The sequence below is a fragment of the Terrapene carolina genome, unplaced genomic scaffold, assembly GCF_002925995.2.
Source record: "Terrapene carolina triunguis isolate 2854851 unplaced genomic scaffold, T_m_triunguis-2.0 Scaffold84, whole genome shotgun sequence".
Taxonomy (NCBI): Eukaryota; Metazoa; Chordata; order Testudines; family Emydidae; genus Terrapene; species Terrapene triunguis.
This window is the reverse complement of record NW_020664435.1, coordinates 10,754,886-10,779,832: the sequence shown is the minus strand read 5'-3', so window position 1 is coordinate 10,779,832 and position 24,947 is coordinate 10,754,886. Positions and strand designations below refer to the sequence as shown.

The window sequence follows — 24,947 nt, the reverse complement described above, 5'->3', positions numbered from 1 at the left end:
AATTGTTGAAACCATAATATTTTTAGAGTCTGAGCATCATACTGCATTTTTAATCATTTTGCCCAGAGCTTCAATTTCTTTAAATCCATTAATCAAGCTTAAAATCATATACCAAATACATTGTAAATGAGACCAAAAACCAAATCCACTGAGAAAAGAATCAAGTTATCAACTCTAAGAATCTTAGACCACTAGAGATGACGTGTTGTTTCACGAGATAAAGAATTAAAATCCTAAATTCAGAAAGTGTCATTTATTAGTAGTACTTCTGCTTTCAACTGAAATTGACCCATCCTAGGTCCACACAACACTGCTAAGGATATGCCCATTCCCTTCATGTCACCTGTATGCAGCCCAGAACCCAGAGAATCACGGGGGCAAATTTAATTTAGAATGAGGTCTTCTGGGCTGCAGAAGAGTGGTTTAAACAATGCCGCAGAAGAGTGGATGCACTCTTCTTAACCAAACTTAAACTATTCCTAGGGAACAACTGAGAAACTCTCTCATTGTCAGCTTCTGCTCTAGGTACTATGCTATTAAGTGCTTAATTCTAAGACTGCAGATTAATCATAAAATATACTAAAGAATAAGACATTTTAAAATTATTAAATTTAAAGGATATCTTTAGAAACAAGTTGGTTAGATAGAAAGAGGTGCCAATTTTTAACCAAATTAACCATTTATAAAACCTTTCAATAAAGTGCTGTCTCACAAATCAATCAAGATTGTTTTGCACACTAATGCACTGTTGCAAGTTAAAAATTACACTCAATATAGGCAATATATTTTTGTGATAGGAAGTGGGATCAACAAAAAAAAAAAAAAAAAATCACTGAATGCAATTCCAATAGACTGATGAATTTCAATAGTATTTAATGCGGAAAATAACTACTATTAGCATAACTAAAGGAATTGTCCAGCATATTTAGAACACAATGACTCTCTAGAAGACAAAGCCCTGATTATTAAGTTTCCTTTGCTAGCCTGCATATAACATTTCATTATATTTGTGCTATGGTGAAATCAATGTACAGCATGGGGCCTTTGTTATATGAATTGTAATAATCACTAGCAAAGCCAGTTTGGGGACAAAGGCAGTAAATATTCCTCTAAGTCTGTCTATTACAAACTATTCCTGATCTAACACAGTGTTATCTTGATTATTGATTCTACTGGAGTCCATTATAAGCATTCATTTTATAACTTGCTGTTCAGTAATATGTGAATTTCTTAGATCCCAAAACAGTTATGCTGACATGTTAATAAGGCAAAATATGGAAACCCTACTATAGAAGTCCTGTAATGAACATATCAGACAATTACTACCTTATAGTCATCTTCACATTTTTTCCATAAACCACTAAAAATATATAATCTTTAAGTGCTAACTATTCCTTTACATTAACCCAGTATTTTTCAAATGAACTAGAAATCTATTAAACAGTATAAGGAAATCTTGACAGATCACGGTCTACAGCCTGAATCATCTTAAACTAAGCTTAACTGAATCCAATTTCTATTTCCAGTACAATGACAAGATCATTGATGTCTGATACTAATAAAATTGTGGCTTTAGGTTCCCTTACAGTTCTGGCTACTCCCCATGGGGACAGCTGGTGCACATGACAACATAAAAAAAACAAAACAAAAAAAAACCATGAGTAGCATCCGCAATACATTTGAATAAATGAACAGGTTATTGTGCATGTAAAACCTGCCTCTGTACATGCAAAAATCGGCAACTGCACAGCCCACTTTGTCCACACAATTAACCATTTGTGTGTACACATGCATATTTTGCAGGTGAAATTTAGGTTTTAATTTTTGAAAATCTGGCTCATCTCTTTTTTGCTATGATACAATAAATTTAATAATACTTTGTGTGCCTCCTGATATTATTTAAGATGTCTGCCTAAGATTTGCTATCCTCATCTCCACTTAAATGTCATTCAACTTCAAGTTATAATCCTGTGTTTAATGACATCACAGTCTGTTACCAAAGAAATAGGATATCATCAGTTCAGCACTGTGACTTCACTGTAGGACCTAACAGAAGGAACTGATAGGCTGAGTCAAAACTCCTGTGTAAACAATATGGGTAAAATCCTGGTCCCTTTGAGGTTAACGGTAAAACTCCCACTGACTTCAGTGGGACCACAATTTCACCCCACATATCTAAGAATTAGCAAGTTTGGCAAGGGAAACAGTGAAAGACACAAACAATGTAGTTGTACCTAAAGTATTCCCAGTCTGAAAGTCCCTCTTTAACAGTGGACTCGTCAAGAATATTTCACACAAACATGCAAACTACTGTGGTTCATTTGCTAATTCACTTAAGGCAACAGTTTTACAAGTCTAGTAAAATGTTCATATCTTGGTAATCCACCAAGTACCTTCACCAGATCTTTTCTTCACCGTTTCTATTCTTGATCTGCCTGTACCACTGTTTTCAGAAGCTCATGGTATATCTCTCGGTCTTGGAAGATATTCCCAACATTCTTGAGGAAACCAGAATCTTGATTTTAGGCATACTGAGGTTACTCTCTCTCAACCACAGGCTACACTACATGCAAAAAGCCCTCAAACTCTTTGTTGGTGCCTTTTATTCCTCCGTGATCAAACAGTCCACAAGTGTTAAACTTCATTGTCTCATGGTCCATGACTGTACCATTTAAATTCCTTATCCAGATATACACTATGTACAGGCTATAGCTGTAGATGCTGCCCAAGAACAGGGAAGATGAGCTAGCACAACGTGCAGCCTGAATAAATCTCAGACATATTCAAATGCATCACAGTACTCACCCATGATCTGGCCACAGCTTTCACACTTTCTGTGAAAGAAAATTGATAAACTGTATAAGTTGGCCATAGATCTCAAAATCTTAGAGAACCTCCCACAACCTTATCCTTCGGATCAAGTTGCTTTAGGATCCAAAGTGTCTCACACACACAAATACATCACACACACGTCCTACAAGTACATGTACAGTACTTGCAGTTCTGTTTTGAGAGTCTGATGAAGATCTGATCTGAAATGGTGCCACCTTGACAGAAACCCCAGTACTCTGGCACGATACCATCTGTCGCAGCCTGAGCTTTCTTTTTCAGCCAGATACATTGTTTACAATTAGGTCTTCCATAATTGTGGTGGAATAGGGCTAGAATTGGTTCTCAAGTTCAGCTTAGGTTTCCTTAGAATGTAGTTTTAAAAACTGAATCTCATCACCTCAAAAGGTTAAATATCATAGATATGATAAATAGGCATGAGGTGTTCTTCAAGAAGTTTCAAGCACTCTTTAGAAAGTAAGTTGTTTATATGTCCATTGCTTAAAAAGATGCCAGTGTCAGTCACCTTTTACATTATTATATTAGAGGCCAATATATGATGTGTTTCACTAGGCAACAGAAAGAATTTTATGTTTGATTCTGTCTGGTCATTTCAGCTGCCACTGTAGGTACTTTCCGGGAAGTATTCCTTCACTGTTTCCTGTAAGACTGCTTACCAACCAGGTAAAAAACTGGTCAGTTATGACTAAAAATGTATTGTTGTCCTTTTTGCAAAACAACAAAAACAATGTTAATCAGGTTAATTCAATCATCCAAACCAAAACTGTTCATGCTTTCCTGCCAAATCAACCAACCACAGCAAAATCTGTTATCAGTGATTGCTCAGCTTCCAGTCAAAAACACTTAAGCCCCACAATCCCAAAACTTCCCCAATAATAACCTTAAAATTACTCTTACATAACAAGACTGAAGCACAGAAAACAACCTCAAAGGGTATTTGGGATGCAGTATTTGCACAGAACAAATACATGCTAACAGACTTAGCAGAGGGTACCAGAGACAACAGTTCCCTTACAGGACTCTAAGCTAGATATTAAGGATTTTTTGGTATGAAATTTCCTCCTCAAAGTGGTATCATAACCAAAACTTATTTAGGCCTTTCTAATTGTTTAACTGAAGGAGGGCGGGGGGGAGGAGAGAAGCATTTATGAAACTGGCTCATCGGTGTTTAAAGCTTTCAAGCTCTATCAGTGGAGGGGGCAAGGGCTGCAACAACTTATTTACACAATTATCTAAATACGATTAAACAGCTGATGGACAAATATTAAACTGGAAAATGTATAGTCATTTCAGCTTAATGTAATCCTCTTTCTGTAAACACCCAAGATGATTTTTTTTCAACCAGAACAGTCCTGACATCTCATAAGCCTAAGGGTGAATAGCAAGAGATTGTTTTTGATAGTTATAAATATTCAAAAGACATGCAGACCATCTGCTTTCATAATACAGGTAAAGCAAGACTGAAATGGTGACTGCTGTATAAAAATGGTTCTTTTAACAAAGTCTTCCTCTCCTCGCAAACTATAAAGACAGATGTCAAAAACTGTTTATATAGGGTAATCAGGAGCGTGCAAAATGTAATATTCCTTTTACACACAGTGCTTGCTAAAGAGATTTTTTTTCTTTTTTCTTCCCATCTGTGTGTTGCAACACATTTCTACAAGTTAAAAACATTTTTTCAAACAGAGATCTCATGAATACCCAAAAACATGCTATCTGGTTTCTGAATGCTAATTAATTTCAACTAAGAAATCTGCATTTTTTCTGTAGGAAGGAATGTATGCTTTTGAAATGGAGTACTGTACTGATAGCAGACATTGCAAACTGAACACTAAACAAGTTCAATTCTGCACTGTTTTGACACTGGCTATTTTCACAACCTTGTCTTGCATCTGTTAAATTCGGTTTACCATAAACGGAGCACATATAATTCTCTCCCTTTTCAATGGAGTTTTATTTATGTTTTGCCATTTATCAAGCTCTTCAATATAAAGCCTTATAACAATGTAATGATTTTGTCAAGTGGAAAGTAAGATGTCTTATCTTCCAAGCAGAATATGAAGAGAGCTGCCCATAAACCCCTACAGTCAATTTTCAGAACTGAAACACTAATCTTGACAGTAACCTTTTAATGTATTATATTAATGGCACAGAAGCGTTAAGCACCTTTTTTATAATTCTCAATAAAATGAACATTTACTGAACAATCTGTCAAAGGACTGGCTCCAATTTTTTTTAAACCAAACTTTTAGAGTTCTATCTATTTTCACTTCCATAAATTCATCACTTTAGATCTCTAGGTATTTGGCAAGGCAGGATACTTTGCTACCACCACTATAATCTGCCTAACAAATATCCAAACTGTGAATCTGTTTCAGTCCCTAGATAAAGTTTAAATGGTGCTGAATTTAAGAACAGAGTACAGCTCTGGATGGGGGGGGGGGTAAATGGGGTGTTTTTAGAAGAGAAGGAACTGTGCATATCTCAATGTAGAATATATGCTTTACCCAAAGGAACTTTATCATAAACAAAAGCCACCAACAGTGGATGACGGTAAGGAAGCTGCTTGGAGCAATGAAATAATAGTGGTAGAAATCTCAAACAACATAGTCTGAGTGCAGACTGAGATCTCAGAAGTTATTTTAAGCTCCTGTTTAAATATTATTTAATTAAAACTACAGTTGTGCATATAGGCCCCAATCAGGTAAATACATCGTCAGAGACAGTCCATGGCCCCAAGAGTTTACACATAATTCGAGATTATGCCATTCCACACACTTGGAAGATGCAACTTGGTGCCTGAGGCACTGACATACAGATGATAATTCTCTGACACAAACTAAAACCAGAATTACAACTGCAAAATATCTAGACACCATGAGTTGTTTTTAGGATATGGAATGTTAAAATGGGCTGGTTAACACACACCTACACACACACACACCTTTAAGACCCTTTATTACCTTGAAATATGAGTGACATAGGAATTTGCTTTGTCATGCCCACTATAAATATGTTGTAGAAAAAATTAGATGGACAGAGATACATTCCTGATGGTGAGAAGACTGTCTGTGCCTTTGTCAGTGCATCTGGATGAAGATTTGACCCTGTACGTTGCCAAGGTCATGAGAACTATGGCGATCTGTATAGCAAGTGCTGGTCATATACATTAAAATTGCATAAAGGCTGTCCTAAAAATGATTAAAATGAGGCTTTCCAAAAAATAAAATACCACCCTTGCCCTCCGCACCCCTTCTACATCATCAAAGTAATTTAATTTAGACTAGCTCCTCCCCCTTTTCCACTGCTTCTAAAAGGCTTTGTCTCGGTACAGAGAGAACTGAAAATTGCCTCCATTATAATGAGGACTGCCACAACCTCTTATTTTGGTTAAAAAAAAAAAAAAAATCTGAAGTGTAGAATGAAAAATAAGAATGAACTACAGATTCTTGCACTGCTCTGTCATCTTGTAATGTGAAGATTGCTTCTCTGTCATGTAAATTTCCAATCTCCCACTCTCCTGATGGATATAAATAAAGCTGAGAAAAAAAGTCTGCTTTCCAAGATACCAGTCTCATATCCACAGAGTCTAAAGGCTCAAAAATAAAATAAATAATAAAAAATAAAAGGTAGGTGGGAAATGCTAATTCACACATACCAATTCACAAGAAATGGGGAAACTGAAAATGGCAGAAATCCAAAGGACACTCACAGCTGTTCTTAAAAAGCACTGGTGATTTTTGTTGTCTTCGGTTTTGGGTGCCTCACTTGAGTCCCCTTAAAAAGAGTTGATTTTCAGAAAGTGGTGAGCACCCACCCTTTGAAAGTCACCCCTTCCCTTTTCAAATGTCTCAAGTTGGGCACCGATTGAGACACCAAAAGATCAAAAGTCAATCTTGAAATTATTGTCCACTACCTAACGTCTGTATAAGGGCTTCCAGCAGCAAAGGCTTGAGATTTAAGTGTGCTGCTGACTAGACCCTTCCTGAAATCAACTTGGATAAAATCTGAAAATAACTAAAATAGTGGCAATAGAAGACATGTTCCTAGCTTTATCTCACTGAATGAAAATGGCCTTGTGTTTTTAGAAGTAGAGTCTACATTACTTCATCTGAGAATACTTGACTTCAGTGTTCACCTTCCAGCAACTGTAACAAACTTTTGAGGCTCTGGGCTGGCTTCCAGCAGGGCAACCCACAAAAAGGAGGATATGGATAGGGAAAGGTGCTTGAGCGAATATCCATTTCAGATCAGCAACCCTGGCTCTCAAAGGCAACTCTATTAAGCAATAAGATCAAATTTGCTGTTTGCTTGCATGGTGCTCTCAGGTCTTCAGGAATGAGAGGGAAAAAAAGCGAACATAAACAGGAAACTGCAGGTGAAGGGTAATGAGAACACATCTATTGCTAGAGCTAGCAGACACGTGTACAAGCAGAAGACATGGGGCACCTGATGTCAAGGTCTGGAGTGTCCACAGACTGTTCTGTGAAGACATTGAAAACTGAGCATTTCTTATCTTTATCTTTGCCTTATCCAATTCTCTTTTCCATTCAATCTTCTTGCTAGATGAACTGCATTTACCTGTGACAGTTCTGTTCTTAGGAGGATAGGATACCTCCGAGTTCCTTATTGACTTTCAAATTCCTGGTTCCATCATCTTTTTTCAGGTATGACATGATTGAGATTTATTGGTACAAATGATTTGTCAGACAGGAGAGTCCTTAAAGCTATTAGTGAATTAAAGACTGCTTTGAGCATCCAAAAATTGTATATTCCTTTCTGCAGAAAGACTTACTTTTCCTTCTACAGATTTTGAGAACACACGAGCCTTGACCATCTGCTGTGGTAATTCTACAGTTTGGTTCCAGTAAAGGGGCTCCTGAAAGTTGCACAATATTGTCCACCAAGTTAAGGAAGATTTCCTTGCTAGGGATTATGACATGCCTTTTCAGCAAGTCCCTTCTCTGGTTCCACTGTTCTGCTAGGTAAAGCATCAGTTGTCTGGCATGAAGCTGAGCCCTAAGGCACAATGTCCAGACAAGAAGTCATCAGACTCAGTATCATTAATGCTTGTCTTGCCAAATTTCTTTTGGTGTTCAGGATCAAATCTTTCTTTGATCTACTCTCTGACATAAATATAATACATTTTTAAAGCCAGAAGGGGCCATTATGATCATCTAATCTGGTTTCCAACATAAAGCTGTCCACAGATTTTCACCCAGCGATTTCTGAATCTACCCCAACAACTTGTGGTTAAACTACAGCATATTTCTTTCTAACTTTCAGAAAGACATCCAATTTTAATTTTAAGACTTCAAGAGATGGAAGATTTATAACCTCTCTTGATAATTTGATCCACTGGTTAACTACCTTTAATGTTAAAAATCTGTCTTATTTCCCAAAATGTGATGATTTTAAAATCATTGAGTTGAATATCTAATACAAGGATCGGCAACCTTTGGCATGCGCCAGCACATCCCTCGGTCCGCGCCACTTCCTGCCACCCCCATTGGCGATCGGCCGAACCTGCGGACACAGCAGGTAAACAAACCGGCCCGGCCTGCCAAAGGTTGCCGATCCCTGATCTAATACATTGTAGTTTGGTTTACATGGAGCGTCTGCAGGCATGGAGCCCCTCAGCTCCCTGTGGCCGCGGTTCGCCATTCCCAGCCAATGGGAGCTGTGGGAAGTGGCGTGCCCATAGGAGCAGTTGTAGAAGCAACTGCAGAAGCAGGGACCTTTGGACATCCAGAGAAGTTTCTACAGAACTTTCTCTGCCCTGTCCTGATTGGCTATTTTCCCCAACTCTCCCTCGCTCACAGTCTCTTCATCTCCACTTCATTCCCCATCTTCCCCTCATACTCTCTTCCCCACTGCCCTGTCCCTTCCCATCCTTCCCTTTCATGTCCCCTCTCCTTTCAACTTTCTTTCCATTTAGCTTAGCCCCTCCTAACTAAACCCTCCTTCCTTTCTCCACCCTGCATGTCTGTCTTGTCTATTTCGAGTGTAAGCTCTGGGAGGGCAGGAATCATCTGCTATTCTGTGTTGGTACAGCGCCTAGCACAACAGGGACCCCACTCGTGGCTGAATTTTTATTGGCCCTACCCACAATAAACCTGATTATTATTAATCATGTTAGAAAGATAAGGTGTGTGAGGCAATATCTTTGGCTGGTGAGAAGGACAAGCTTCCAACCTTACCCAGAGCTCTTCAAGTCTGTTCTTTGGGCAAGCTTGAAAGTTTGTTGCTCTGACCAACAGACGTAGGTCCAATAAAAGAGACTATGTCACTCACTTTCTCTCTCTACTATCCTGGAACCAACGTGGCTACATCAGCACTGCATACAATAATCATGTTAGGCTTTTTGCCACAGTACCACATTAGGAGTTAGTGTTCAGTTTATCTATAGTGACCCTAAATCAGACAATGCCCCATTCAGCGAGTATATTTAGCTCTATTAAGAAAGCATGGGATGAATGACTAGAGTCCACTTTGACAGAAAGGACAGAAAGTGCACTAGGGTCTGAACAGGAGGAATCAAGCCCTTTTTGAAGTTTGCAATGAATCTGAGACAAATATTTAAAGCTCATTATCAAGTGCTAACTGATTTTGATGGATAAATGAAGATTTCATTAAGCAGTTCTCTAGTAGAACAAGTTACAGATGGTCTCTCCCCTCAGTGATGCTGGCTTTAGCCATGAGAGTTTTCAAAAAAAGTCCAGCTACACTGAGAAGATTCAAAACCAGACAGGACATTGGAAACATTAAGACAAATCTCACTGATTTTTGATAACTGCTTGTCATAGTGATATGCATATTGATGATCTGGTGATTCAAGAAGTCCCATGGCTCTGCTGCAACAATTACTTCCCGGAGAAAATCTACATTTTTAATTCCTTGTATACCATTAACTGATGGTGTGGGTTTCATCACACATGTGGCTCCTTTTGTTTTTGTTGAACAAAGAATGGGGAATATACCCCTGAAAACTTCTGGAGTTCCTGGTACTGGAAAAGATTTTGAATTTATTGTAAGGGACAGTCAGAGAACATACCTGAGAACAGAACTGTGTTTGGCCCATCTACTTTTAGAGGATATTTTGACACATGGGGAAACACAGTTTTAGGAGAGGGATATAGCGTTTTGAAAAAAGTATATCCTAACAAGACATACTTTTCCATGGTAAGCACTAGCCAGGTTGAGAGAGAGAGAGTTTTATTCCTCCTTGCCCCAGAACAGATGTTAATAGTGAGGGTCTTAGCAGAAGTTTCACTGTCCTATCTCATCACTGAGTCTATTTTTTCTATTGATAATCTCCTTTAGAGCCACAAAATCTTTGAGAGAGATGGATCCATTTTAGCAAACTAGGCCACATCAAGATCACACAAAAGCACATTACCCCACTCTAAGAAATAATTCTTCTCAAGCTTGTAATGTTTTGAGACTCTGGGTATATTATGTTTAGAGTTAGGGAACTTGTCAGAATTAAGCATTCTCTAGACTTACATATATGAGGAGAGCCTTTTATGTCTTCTCACCCTTGGGGAAGAGAAATTTCTTTAGCTTGTTTATTCCAAGATTTGGAGGGAGACAGGTCTCAGGCTGCTGCCAGGTGTTTGAGGTTTACTTACTGTGCTCAGGACTGAAAAACCTGTCCTCCGATAAATGCTGCAAGGCATGAAGGAATTTGATACTTATTTTTCCACTGAGGAGTCATCCAAGGAAGTAGACAGAGACCTCACCCTTCCCCTAGCATGTATTTTGAGGAGACAAGGTGGGAAGTGAAGAGGAAACTATACATCACTTTTTTTTAAATTAAGCTTTATGAGAGTTTGCTTGTAGGTTTCAGAACCTTTACAAAAAATCCTCTCTCATCCTCTCAAATAATCCTCAGTGAGCATTCAAGTTAGCGTTTAGATCAATCTGACAAGGAAGGAAGTATTTGGTCTGTCAAAGCCAGAAGTGCTTATCTCTCTGTGTAGCCACTCAAGAAGTGGGTCTCACTGTGCTTTCATTCCTGTCAGGTGTAAAGGATTATTATGAGTCCAATTCCTTTTCTTCAAACAAGACTGTCACAATTTAGAACACCACCACAGCACTCTGCATAAAGAGCAGAATATGCAGTTAATACGCTTGGGTTACCTGGGCACCTTTCTTCTATATGCTGGTGGTATTTTGTAGGGGAAAAAATGTTATCAGAAAAATGTGTCACAAATTGAGAAACAACAGCCATGTCTACTTGTAGTCAGGGCAGAATGGACATGGTTAGTGTAGCAAGACAAGAAAGACATCTCATGAGTCAGATTCATCTGTCCACTTGCCTTTTAAAGAGGACTTAAGTTGGCTGTCCAGATAAGAGCTCTTTAATGGACAGAAATGAACTTAATTTTACTTCCTAAACTGACACTTCACAATACACAAAAGTTTACCACATAATTTGGAAAAATTCTTTGCCATTGGCAACTTCCTGAGGAAAAGCAACATGAGGACCAGAATGGCATTAGTGCGGCAGGTGTAACTGACCTGCACTGGCAAAGAGAACGAGCAAGTCACACGGCTTGGCTCTAATCAATGATAGAATTTTTTTTATATAAAAACATTCTAAGAGACATACACATTAAGTTAAGGGAGTAACTGTCGAGTGACATAAATGAATCAGAGACCATATATTTCTTCATTGTTAATGAAATTCAGTTAAAAGTGGAGGAACTGATAAAGAAAATACTGTTAGTAATGTGTTTTACATAGGAACACAATATAGAAAGGGAAGTGCAATTAAATCTTAATGTGGACATTTTTTATTTTTAGTTTATCATCTGGTTTACATTTTGAGCGCCTTCGCAGACAGTAAATTATGCTGGCATTTCTTAGGGAATAACTGCCATGTTAATTTAGTTTAATAAAATAACTGACATAGAAAAGGGGGGAAAAACAAGCAAGAAGAGAGTCCCAACCCCCACTCCTTATCTTTAGCTAAGTAGTCAAATGTTTTCTATATGAATTGTCCGTGGTCCAACTCCAGTGCCATGTAATAATACAATACATTACAACACAATACAATACAATCTTGGATTTCTGTTGCACCCTTCATGCAAGCATCCCAGGGTGCTTTACAATCATTATGAGTTAAAATTAAAACTGAAGCACATACAATTCCTAATAGAATCATTTTAAGAATGCTAAACAGAACAAATAACTTTTAAGTCTAGATTTAAAAGTCCCAACTGTCAGAGCGTTCCTTACTTCAATTGGCAATGAGTTCCAAAGCTAGAGAGCAAAGCGACTAAAGGCTCTCTTATGTTATGTTAAAGGATCTCTTATGTTGTTTATACTCTTCTAGTACTCTACAATCAACCAGTTTCCAATAAAAGAAAAATTGTATGTGTTATTTGCAAATCTTGTTTTAAAAGAAAGCTGGGGAGTAGCTGGGGAATAACCCTCTTGTGAAAGTTAGAGAAAATCAGGGTTCACACTCAGACACATCTATAGACATAAAATGTCTTAAGTGGTGCATTAAGAAATGATATAAGAAAGCATTTACAATAAACATGTAATTCTTGAGCAGTGTATTATTTACTGGCACTAAATATGCTGCAAAGATATATATATAAAGGACACTTTAAACACTAGTTATTGTATATGGCTTCTGTCAAGATCATCATTGCAGTGAAAGTGAAATAAAACAGAGTTCAGTTTTATAATGTATACAAGGCATCTTTTTTCTGAAATTAGCACTGTGTTCTTGTTTTACTCCTGCCCACTTCCCTAAAACTTCAAGGCCATATTATGCAGACATCCTTCACGTGAGTAGACTGAAAACCACACAAGTACAGACCAGAATTGGCCAGTACATGGAGAATGGGAAGGAGAAGCTCAGAAACATCCTCATCTGCCTGCAATCCACAGAACCTCTTCCTCTGAGTTTAGGGCTCTGCAATGTCAGGGCCAGAAGTGAATAAAAGGCTGCTGCCTGTAATATCTCAGCATTTATCTTCTGAGAGTTGGTTGCACGAAGTATCGTGCATTATCTTGCACAAAAACACCCTTCCAAGATAGCTGGAAGCACGTAGGGGCCCCATGACAGTAGGTCCCTTCATTGCTGTACTAGCAGGGCCCTTTGAGGTCACAGCCTATATTGATTTGGTAAGGGACACATGCCGTCCCCAATCACTCACTGAGTAAACCCAGGAAAAGAAACTGATTCTTCTAGCCCAGTTCATGAATTTCCCTCCTGGAGAGGATGATTAGTTATAACGTTTCAGGTATGAATAGGTTTCTACCTCTTCACAGTAATTCTATTTTCCTTCTATTAAATTTTCAGGTCAGAGGAAATTGTTTTATATTATGTACAGAAACATCTATACATGTTTTATATCTTCAAAAATAATATCTAAACAATGTTGAGAATCTGATTTAAGCGGGGGGGGGGGGGGAAAACACCTTAGAAATTCTAATTAGAGAGGAGATTGTCCTCTACTTAAGTTTTGAAAGAGGCACCACAGCAACAAAAGTTAAGGATGAAAAGTTAGCATGAGCACCAGAATCTTCTGGCATTTGCTAGTGAATGGTTGTGGCCATCCCTCCCCCGCCTTTTTTCCCTTTGTGCCAATGCTCATAGAAGGTGCCAGAATGAAAGTACCAGAGACTGAAGATTATTTAAATGTACCCACAGAAAAGGTATAGCAGCATAGGGAATAGCAGGAAAAGCCTCAAGCCAGATCATGGATATTCTTAACGAATTACTTGTAAGAGTCACCTTGAGGAAATTTCAGTCTCCATCCCCATCCAGTCCAGAGATGCCAACCTTGTTCTGAGGCTTTTTATGATGTTTATGAAAAACATTAGGGAGGTTGCTTGGACTTCTCCCCCTGAACCCAGAAACTGGGATCTCTCTCTCCCCTCGAGGGAACAGTATCTCTTCCCCACTCCCCTTCTTTCCTATCTATAGCCAAGGGAGAGGGAAGCCTGGGTCCGTAGGCCCCCATCCCTCATTGCACCACTGACCTACACCCCCAAACAGGGAGATAAGGGGGGGGGAGCGATAGCTCAGTGGTTTGAGCATTGGCCTGCTAAACCCGGGGTTGTAAGTTCAATCCTTGAGGGGGCCACTTAGGGATCTGGGGCAAAAATCAGTACTTGGTCCTGCTAGTGAAGGCAGGGGGCTGGACTCAATGTCCCTTCCAGTTCTATGAGATAGGTATATCTCCATATATTATTAATTATTATTATTATAAGGGGAGGATTGTCCCTAGGAAAGTGCCCTCTTATACTGCTTATGATCCTTAATTACCTTGGTCAGTCCCAGGTCTAGACCTCCTTCCCAGGATGATCCTTCTCTGTTGCATCCACTCAACTGACACGGTCTCCCCCACAGACTTCAAAGTGAGGGTCTGATAGGAGGAAAGCTGAGGTGATTGGCAGTAGGGCTTAGGATGCTGGATTCATTGCCAAAACCAGAGGTTTCATGTTGTGTTCTAACTGCCCCATGCAGACCCTCCTGGCGAGCTCTAGGTACCTCCAGCACATTATTGTAGTCCACCAGCATATACACAGGGCAGCTAGAGCGCAACACGCAGCCTGTGGTTTGGGCGGTTAATTCAGCAGTGCCCCAACCCATTCAAATTTGTCACCGCTTGCCTCCTCTCAGACCGTCACCGTACTGTCTGTGCATGTGCCACAGGGATGGTGAAGAACACACTGTCTCTCTCACTCACCCGCCCCGTGGCATTATTTGCTGTGTTTGTTGGACCCGAGTGGTTGTGAGTGATCCACACATTGTGTGTGTGCACGCGCGCTTGGAAAATTAATAGATTTAAGCCTGGATTCTGTAAAAATCAGGGGGATTATGAAAAATTAGGGATGGTCAGCATCTCTGCCAGGCCCTCGCCTCTCTGCGAAGGTTGTCCCAGGAGTGCCATTCGTGATGATGGCTTCTGTCACTCTGACACCTGTCCACTAAGAACTAGACTAAGAGCAGCACTCATTTCACCTAAGCTTCTGTGTATTTTATATATATATATATCTCCTGGTATTTGCAGTGTTGTTGTAGCTGTGTTGGTCCCAGGATATTAGAGACAAGGCAGGTGAGGTAGTAGCTTTTATTGGACCAACTTCTGTTGGTGAAAGAGGCAAGCTTTTGAGCTACACAGAGCTGCTCTTCTAACTTTCAGGCATTACTATCCTTGAAGCAAAAGGCTCTGTATCCCATTAAAATACCTGAGCCATATAGATCAGTCTTTTTCAAACTGTGGGTCGCGATCCAGTACTGGGTCGCGGCATGTAAGGCACTGGGTCACCTTGCTCTGGTCAGCACTGCCAACCGGCATATTAAAAGTCCTGTCGGCGGTGCTGCCCAGCTAAGGCAGGCTAGTGCCTACCTTTTCCAACACCGCACTGCACCCCGGAAGTGGCCAGCTGCCCCTGCCCCAAGCACCGGCTCTGCACTCCCATTGGCTGGAAACCAGCCAATGGGAGCTGGAGGGGGTGGTGCCTGCAGTGCTGACCAGGAGCCGCCGGAGGTATGTCTGTGCCCCAACTGCTTGCCCCAGCCCTGAGCTCCCCCAAACCTGGAACCCCTTCCTGCACCCCTCATCCCCAGCCCAGAGCCTGCACCTCCAGTCCAGAGCCCTGATCCCCTCCTGCACCCCAACCCCCTGCCCCAGCCCAGAGCCCGCTCCCAAACCCCTCATCCCCAGCTCTGTTGGGTCAGGGGCATCAATGATTTTCTTCAACTGGGTCCCCAGAAAAAAAGTTTGAAAACCACTGATATAGATGACAGAAAAGGTGATATCCATAAAAATAAAACATTTAGTAATGTTAACTTTCAAGGTAAAATGAAATAAACACTTAAAAAAATTTAAACAAACAAACAAAAAACGGATACCAAGTCAATGTGTATAAACTTAAGAAATATAAATACACTTAAACTGTTCTAAAAGTCAGTTTTTCCTTCACTAACCTGCCAAAACCTGTGTCCAGGCCCTCAAGGTTCTGTGTTTCCCCTGCAATAATTGAGGGCATCTTTAAAACATCTAGAGCAATGTAAAGAATGCGGCTCCCTGTTCTGCTTTAGATGTTAGTGATACCATTAACTGTTGCAAAACAAACAGAAATCTGAAGATCTGAGCTCAGGTCTAGGCAGGTAAAATTAAAAAAGAGGGGGAACCCACCTTTTAGTTCATTATTAAAAATAATTTTATTCTACACAAACACGCATTATGGTAAACCCAAATCCTGGTCCCATTGAAGTCAAAGGCAGAACTTTCCAATTGTTCAGTGGCCCAGAATATAGTGGTTAATTATTTACAAAGTTTTTCAACTTAAAAAAAAAGTTATCTGTTCACTTTTAGTTTAATACAAAAGGGACCTTTTAAATATGACTATTGTTTACCAAGATGGCCAGAACATCTACTAGTTTAAGATACTCAATTCTTGTCCCTATTGAATGCAATATCTTTGTAGCTATACAATAATTTGGCATTTAGGTAGCTGAATATTGTTGGGCAACATTCTGCTGCCAGGTATTTGAGTAAAGGAACTCTTAAGGAAGAGCTGCTTAGCTCTCTTGGTCTTCGTAGGGGAAGGAAGAAAAGAAGCCACTTCCTTTCTTCCTCCACACCCCAGCCTCGGCAGCAGCTGGATTCCACTGCTCCGGCCCCTTCAATTGAGAGGGGGGATAGGAACCTGCAGCTCTGACCCCCTCTCGCCTTGTCTGCTGCAGGGAGTGAGAGAGAGACAATCCCTGGGTGAATCTGGAGGCAGGCCTATTGGATGTCCCTCTGAAGGTTGGAGATAAAAGGGAGAGGATCAGCTAGCCACAACCTGAAATTGTCAGGCGCTGAGATTGAGGGTGAAGTCATCCAGGAAACCACAAGAGAAGAAAGTTAGGTTGTCCAGAGAACTTCTAAGTTCTGATTACAACTCAGCGCAATCATTTCTCCCCAAAAATAATGAACTGTAAACATTTTGCCATACTATATATATTTGGGTTGAGAATAACATGAAGGAGGCAGCATTATAATACACTGATATTTTGTGGAAAATCAGCATTCTGAAGTGGGCAAAACTTGAGGCATTTGCTAATCTAAGCAAAGACTATTTAATGCTGGCGAAAGAAACATCTCCTAGTCATTGCAGTCCCAGATCCTGCAAAATGATCTGTGTAAGCAGAGCTTGGCACCTATGCCAAGCCCCGCTAACCCTGCAGGGGCACACGGGTCTGCTCACGTGGAACAGTTTGCAGGTTTGGGGCCTGATATTTGAACAAAAGGGAAATGTGTTTTTATATACACATTGTGTTTGTGTAAAGTATATACAATGTGTGTACGCACAATACATGACAGTGATACAATAGAAAGGTTTGATCAAAATGCATTTGGGACAACTGCATTAATCCCAGACGTGAAGCTATTAAAACCCTTTGTACCATTCTGCATATGCCACATATTTTACAAAAGTACAGCTTTGAAATGCTTCCGAATTTGTGTTTGTTTTTACTTTTGTTTGTTTTTGTTTCCTCTCACCTAAAAAGTCAGTCTCTCTCAGTTCCAGGAGAGAAACTAGAAAGGTTTCTGAGAAAAAACAACCCCCCCACTGATACGTAAACAATACATGTCCTAAATAATATTACTATGCATAAAAACATCATGACACATGAATAGATCCCAGATGCTTCTAGAGATAGAAGCAAGTGCAGCTTGTTCACTGCATGGGGAATCCCCCTTTTCTAATGATATAAAGCTCCTTTACTAAAACCCTGAAAGGCTATGAGATATCAGGCCCTAAATCTAACACTGATACCAGGACTGGATATTGCCTATCCTGATCTGTAGGCCAGTGTAATCTGAAGGTCTGGGAAACAAAGAAGACAATTCCATGTTTGGAGAAAAGAGAAGCGCTCTCTCTTTTCCTCAACTATTTTTATAGCAGGTTGATATAACATAATTCAAAAGGGCAACAGTTTGTGGCTGTTTGAATAGTTTCAGAGGTTTAAAATGCTAGTAGTAGTCCTAGAGGAAACTGATTAGTTGGTAGGGCTCAGGTGAGGTGGTCAGGGTGCATGACAAATGTCCTTTGTCACATAGCCATTGCTGCTATGGGTGGGTGCGTTTGTACAGAAACACTTTCAAAGCCATGTTCGAATACTAATCACTATAAACACCTCTATTGGGTAGGAAATTAATTAGTTTTTCCCAATCACACAAAAGGGAAAACTAAACTAAATGTAAGTGACATGCCCAAATGCCCAACAACACGCAATGAGAGAGTTGCAAAACTATTGAGAGAACTCAGGAGTTCCTGTTTCCCAACCCTAGACTCAGGCCACTAGCCCATGCCGCCACTCTAATATGTCGGCTTATCTGAGAAGGAAAATGGGGGGTGGCGAGTGAAAAATTATGAAAGCCTGGTAAGTCAAACATGAAAAGTTTCTTGCATGGCATCTACATATTCTGCTAGTCTGTGATAATTAGAGAGATGAGATGGCTGAGCTCACCTCTTTAATTGGACCAGCCTCTGTTGGTGAAAGACTATCTTTCGAGCTTACACAGAGCTCTTCTTCAAGCTTGTCTGTCTCACCAACAAAAGCTGGTTCAATAAAAAAAAAGTTACCTCACCCACCTTGTCTTTCTAATATTTTGGGATGAACACAGCTACAACAACTCTGTATGGTCTATGGTAATGACATTCACAAACCTAGGGAACAGCATGCAAATATCCAGTGGCTTGCAATTCACCATCTGAAATTAGTAGCTGTTCTTTTTGCTTGCCTGCTTGAGGCCAGAATTTGAGAACAATCTCTGAACTCTTAAGTTTTTAATAGAATGGTAATTTAGGCTCAAATACTAGCTCCAATCCACCCACAGAATGTGATTTATGTCAATGAAAATTCCTTACAATCAAGGCCAGTATAGTAAGTGAAACTTGGCCTTAGGGGAAGTGGGGAAAAACAGGAGTAAGTCACAACATTCTCAAAAACAAGACAGTTACAGTAACCTTGGAAGAGATATGCATTCCACCCTTTTCACCAAAACAGCAATGTCACAATGGCATTTTGCTAGAGGAAATGCAGGAAGAAGGTATGAAGAAACAAGAGGGCAACACTTTATACCTAGATGCCCTGAGATACCAATTATAGCAAATGATCAAAAAAATCAATGGCAAAATAGAAAAAAAGATAGTAAAAGGAGGAGGAAAAGAGTCAAGAAATAGAGCCTAATAACTTAGGGTCAAACTGTGTCACAAATACAGTTTATATTTGCCTACAGATCATCAACAGTCCATAACTACATCAGCATTTTCTACAAAATATAGTTGGTTTGTTTTTGAAGCACAGAACTTTTAGTATTCTGAATGAAATTATACGCAAACACTCAAGATCAACTGACCGAAGTAAACAACTTTTAGTTAGGGACAGCACTCTTTGTAGCTTTCCACTGTCAAACGGTACATTGACAATGCTGCACATACGCAAAACCATTTTACATACTGTCTGAAAAACACTTCCATACCAACGCAAAGAGGTATTGGTAAGGATAGTTTGACAGACAAAATCTGACTATCCTTGAGTTATTTTTCAGTTTTTAATAGTTAGGTGTCTTTATGATGGTTTGCTTTGGTGATGGAATGCTCCATACATATCTCCACTATGCCAGCACAAGCGTATAGTGAGAAGACACCTCTCCAATGTTTATATTTAGCTGATCCCAGGGGAGAGGATGTCTCTAAGCTTTTTTACGCACTCTTATTTCTGATCTCCAGACTGCAAATGCATCCGTTTCGGAGCACTCCCAATTGATTTAAGAAACACAGTTAATGTCCCAGTATTGCTCATAAACCAGTGTCTCCCACATAAGAGAGTAATATACAATTAATTATATCTGTCTGAATGTTTAACCATTTTTTGATAATTTAAGGGGAGATGGGCAGGTCAAAGTTTTTAGGTACCATGATCCAAAGTTTACTCAAAGGAATCGAACGATTCACACTGAATTTTAAAAAGCCTGATCCAAAGTCCATTAAACCTGATTTTTTTCAAGACTATATATTCATATTTCCTAAAACCAAAAAACTGATTGTTTTCAATCTTTGCAACCCAAACGTTGCAGCACCGGGCTAGAGCAAGAGATAATAAAAGTAAAATCTGCTATAAAACAAAACTAAAAGCAGACATCTCTTTTCCCAAGCTGAAAGAAATGCAAACACTAAACAAAGATCATAAGGCAATTTAGGGTTTTGCAATTCTTTGTTTTAATAATTCCAACTGTTATTGCTGAGGACTTTTATTTTAAATATGATTTGTTTTACATGACATCATCCCTTTAAATCACTGTTACTCAGGGACACTGAATTTGCTACATTATTTAGTTGAAGGAAGTATTTATATACAGTTTTCCACCAACATGTTAATGTTGAATATAAAGATAGATTCCTATTTAAGTCTGCTTTACTTTACATTGTATTGTTGCATCATATGCACATATGTGGACAAGTTGCAACAAGACAATATGCCAAAATGTAAATTAAATATTTTGTCTCCAGACAATTTACTTGCTTTCTATCAGTATCAAATAAAAAAATAAAGCTAGTGAACCAAAGTGGAGCGAATCCTGAATTATCTGCAGTCTCCATGAGCCAGCAGTGCAAGAGCTCGCATGCTTTTACAGTAGGTATGTACAAGATAGCTTTGCAAACATATTACTAGAATGGTTTGCAACCAGTGAAGATAATTTTGATTATTTCCACTCCAAAAATTCCTATATCAGAGCCACATCATTGAAGACAATCTAACCATAGGAAAAATAGTGATGGAAAAACAGTCTTCGCTAATATTATATATCAACTAGATATACATCTAGTGTCTAAATGAACTAAGGGCCCTGCTTCTGAAAGACTCCAGTATTCGGTGAACGGGAAGTAAATACTTTAAAAAAATAATCTGACTTCCTTTCCCCCCACCATGATCAGTATCACTGATTTATAAACAGAATTTCTGTCTGAATTCTCAACTGCAGCACAACAAAATACATTTGAAAAATTTAAAGGAGCAATACATCTGTTGTTCCCACCTCAACATCACTGGGCATAATACAGTAAAGAAAAATAAATTTTCCTTCAAGACAATTTAAATCAATGACAAAAGAACAATGTAAAGCAGCCTCAAGGTAAGCAGCAGTTCAGTGTTTAGCAATGGGTAATATAAGATTTCATCCTTGTTAGATGTATTTTGATTAGTTCTAATAAATGACTGATTTTCTTTTGGTTGTTTGTAATGACAACACATCATTTAAGGAGCTTTATTCTTTTTTTCCCTCCACTCATACAGTACAGTAAATAGACGGTCTAATTTTATGAATTAGCATTTAAAACTAGTGTAAGTTATGCAACAAGCATTCAAATTCAGTAGTATTTTTGACAGCAGTAAGTAAAGAGCCTTTTAATAACTTCAGCACATGCTTGAAAAAAGTAGTTACATCAAAACAGTTCAAAGACTGAAGACAAAAACCAGTAAAAATCCAGTTTGGTATGAGACAATTCTAGTGCACCTAGGGCAGTGTAAACAGCCTTTCACATTTTCCCCAAGGGAAAATACTGAAAGACTATATCTGAAATGAATCAAGCATATTTAAAAAGATCACAAATTGGTCAAATGAAAGTGTATTTTTGGCAGATTCACTTCAGATACTACTTGCTACAGTCTATAGAAATCTCTAATCTCACATCAGTGTTGCCTATAGTGCTTCAATATTTATTACATGTTATGATAAGTACCTGTGAAAGGGGACATTCCTTGGCCAATGAACTCTGGTTCATATCCTTCAGTAAGTCCTTGAGAGCATTTCTTACTGTTGTGTGAGACCACTGTTCAGGAGGCAAGTCTTCTAGTTTAGGGCAACTATTTGAGACATAGATTAGAAAAGGGATTATTACAAGATTGCATCCTGCTGCAGAACATTCCTTTAAGACAGACAGATTTCATTTTGCGCATCAAGCAGATGCATCTGGAGATTGCTCTCGGTCTCCTGATTGTTCCGATTAGTTAATTACTTTATACAACACATCTGCTGTATTGATGCATGAATTATACATCAGCTGCATGTGGCGACTATTTTTTCATGTTACTTCTACCTTCCTGCTCTGATGCGCTTGGTAAAACAATTTAAGGTGTAATGCTTTCTCACAACTGATCGTGAAAAGCATTAATATATTAACCAACCATTTTTTTCTTTTTTTGTTACTGTGAAATTTAAGAACCTAGACAGCAACAATAAGTGTGAGCAAGTCATTCTTTTACAAAATGCACACAGATGGTACTGTTCACGATATGCAAAAATATTTTTCTCTTAAGTAAACTTTATGTAAAATGCCTTCTTGTAATGCATCATTTAATTGACTAAAATGCAATATATTTTTAATGAGATATCCAGAGAAAAATCTATGTATCAGAGCTATACGCATGAAAGTTTTCTACAACAGCATGTTGTAACTTAAAATTATAATAACCAAAAAGGAATGTAGATAAGCTTCTGAACTTTGAGCACACAGCACAGTGGGAATCAAATACAGGCTATATTACTAATCCTAACAGTGGACAAATAGCAGTCCATGTCCTAGGACTGGTATGTGTGACTCACCTGTGTAACTGGATTTTCAGTGTGACCACATGATACACATCTTGCAGCATGTCTGCTACTGTAGCATCAGGGGCATCTGTCACATAGGAGAGTGGAACTGGATTCCACTTCCCAACCTGGATTAGCCCTGTGCCAGACAGAGAAATTATATTATTTAATAAATGTATCTTACAAGGCTTTGAAAAATACCTGTGATTTTAAGCAGTGCCACTGTCCTTGATTCCATGCTCATTTATTTGAAGACAAGCACAAAAAAACTGCAAGTTAGCTGTCCATGCTATGAAATTATATAAATGCATTACAGTAAAGGATCAAAAATACTATCCGAATATACTTTTTCCTTAAGTTTCTGAGAGTTCAATAAGACAATCATTCATACGCATTATATGGGATTTTATAATGCAAGATCTCAGTACTGAAAAAATACTTCACAATCCACAAAACCCATCAGTAACAGAATAAAAGAAACAGAGCTAGATATTTAGTCATAAACGCAAGTTGACTCTCAACAGTCCATCTGCTCAAATATGCTTTACACTTCCTTGTGGATCCTCAGTGGAGCAGATTATTAAGGTCAATAAGCATACTAATGATTCAGTTGAAGTCATTTTTTTTAAATTATAATCTACCTCAACATTCCACGAGCAAAGCATATGTTAACTAAATAAAAATACATTAAGCAAAAATTTAAAAGAAACAATCTACAAGGAGTAAAACATAATAATTGCACTGCATTCCAGAAAAAAATTCTACATTTCCCCCCATAAAATAAACAGTACAGTTTAGCAATCATATTTACCTTTTGCTTGGGCAGCAGAGCTATGAGAATATCCAAGTGATAGCAATGCCATTTCAATCAGTTGGTTGAATAGCATGTCCTTCCTTACCAACACAAATTCCGCATGCTCCTCCTTACAGTCATACTCAATGGAATTTTCATAATGTTCCACTACACAAAAAACTGGAAGCATAGTTCCTATTAAAAAAAGTAAAATATATAGTATTAACTGGTGTTATTGTAGGGATAAGGAAGAAATCTACAGCATTACATGGCTAAAAGCCCTATAAACTTGCAGATGAATATCTAGGGGTATCCTGTTTGTGAAAAACATCACTCCCTCCCCCCCCAAAAAGAGTTATTTAAAATAAATATTTCCCTAAAAGGTCTGAATGCAAATATATCCCTACTACTACTACATCTGATACAGAAGAGAGAATTACCTGCCTGCAGAAATAAATAATAAGGCTGACAGGAGAGAAATAAGTTGGTTGTCTCTGTCCTGTCTGATTTGTTGTGAGTAGCATGCAGCGTGAGAACCTAAATACATACTGCAGATGTCTTCAGAGTAAGCCATTTTAATGGCATCTACATAATTTTGTTCATTAACGTTAAAACTTTCCTAATTGTGCCCAAAATATTCATTTACCTTTGATTTAAAAATTTCACCTTTGTCTTTTGTTAAATCTCCATACTAACAAACTGTACAAGGAAACAAAGCAAAACTTACTGCTAACTGATGCTGCATGCATTGTCTGGATGTAACCAGATCACTACTAAACTGCAATTCCAAGACTTGTATCTTTAAGAAACAGTAATAATTTTAATCCAGTTTTAAATTTACCTGCCATTGACACATTTTTTGGCATATGTATTTTGCTACTTCACACCATATATTTCTAGTCTTACTGTAGATATTATTTGTATGCCCAAAAGTCATTTTCTTGGTTTTGTTACATATATATATTTTTGTATTTGAAGACAAAATGTTTCCCCACACCTTTTGCTTAATTCAGTGCAATCTACTAGACCATGACCAGAAGATTAACAGAGAGCCCAGCAACACTTACTGCTGGGAAGAAGCATTCTTCTGGAAGTCAGAATTGTGGATTTCTTTAAAACTGTATTTATTTTATACAAAATAGCAGGGTACTACAAAAAGACCTTGGAACTGCAGCCCCAATCCTGTTCTTAGTGAAGTCAATAGCAAAACTCCCATTGGCTTGAGACGTGCAGAATCAGGCTCCTTAATGACAGGAAGCAAAAGGGTTAAAAAGCAGATGCACAAGAACTGGCTTATGGCAGATTGCCAGAGGGGTATCATTTTTAGTATAAATGATGACCAGGGTTACTTTAACAGGGCACCCAGGATCTCCAATTAGTCCTGCAATGTTAATGCCTCTGTGAGCACTGCCCTCTAGACTTATAGGGTATGTCTACACTGCAATTAAACATCCACGGCTGGCCCATGTCAGCTGGCTTTCTAACCTGCAAAGGTGCAGAAAAGATACTATAGTTGAAAAAATAAATGTATTGCTGATGATATATGCTTTAAAACCCCTTTGTTCATTTGTACTCCTGCCTGTAACAAGAGATTATAATAAGAGATACCTTTTAAGCATATTTTATATATATATATATATATATATATATATATATATATTAATTAATTACACACACACACACAC

The 24,947-nt window shown here is 38.6% G+C and overlaps 1 protein-coding gene across 9 annotated transcripts in view; it reads right to left on the bottom strand.

The window, feature by feature from the left end:
• SATB1 (SATB homeobox 1) overlaps positions 1-24,947 on the bottom strand; it is an 88,716-nt gene that overhangs the window by 57,043 nt on the left and 6,726 nt on the right. For 8 of the 9 annotated variants that reach the window (XM_029910965.1, XM_024197364.3, XM_024197365.3 and 5 more), the window contains 3 exons: positions 23,281-23,457; positions 22,482-22,608; positions 21,619-21,742 (listed from right to left, as the gene is read on the bottom strand). In XM_029910965.1, coding sequence (XP_029766825.1) covers positions 21,619-21,742; positions 22,482-22,608; positions 23,281-23,457 — 428 coding nt within the window. Of the gene's footprint in view, positions 1-21,618; positions 21,743-22,481; positions 22,609-23,280; positions 23,458-24,329; positions 24,506-24,947 lie in introns of all 9 variants that reach the window. The other variant, XM_024197372.1, reaches the window with a different exon arrangement.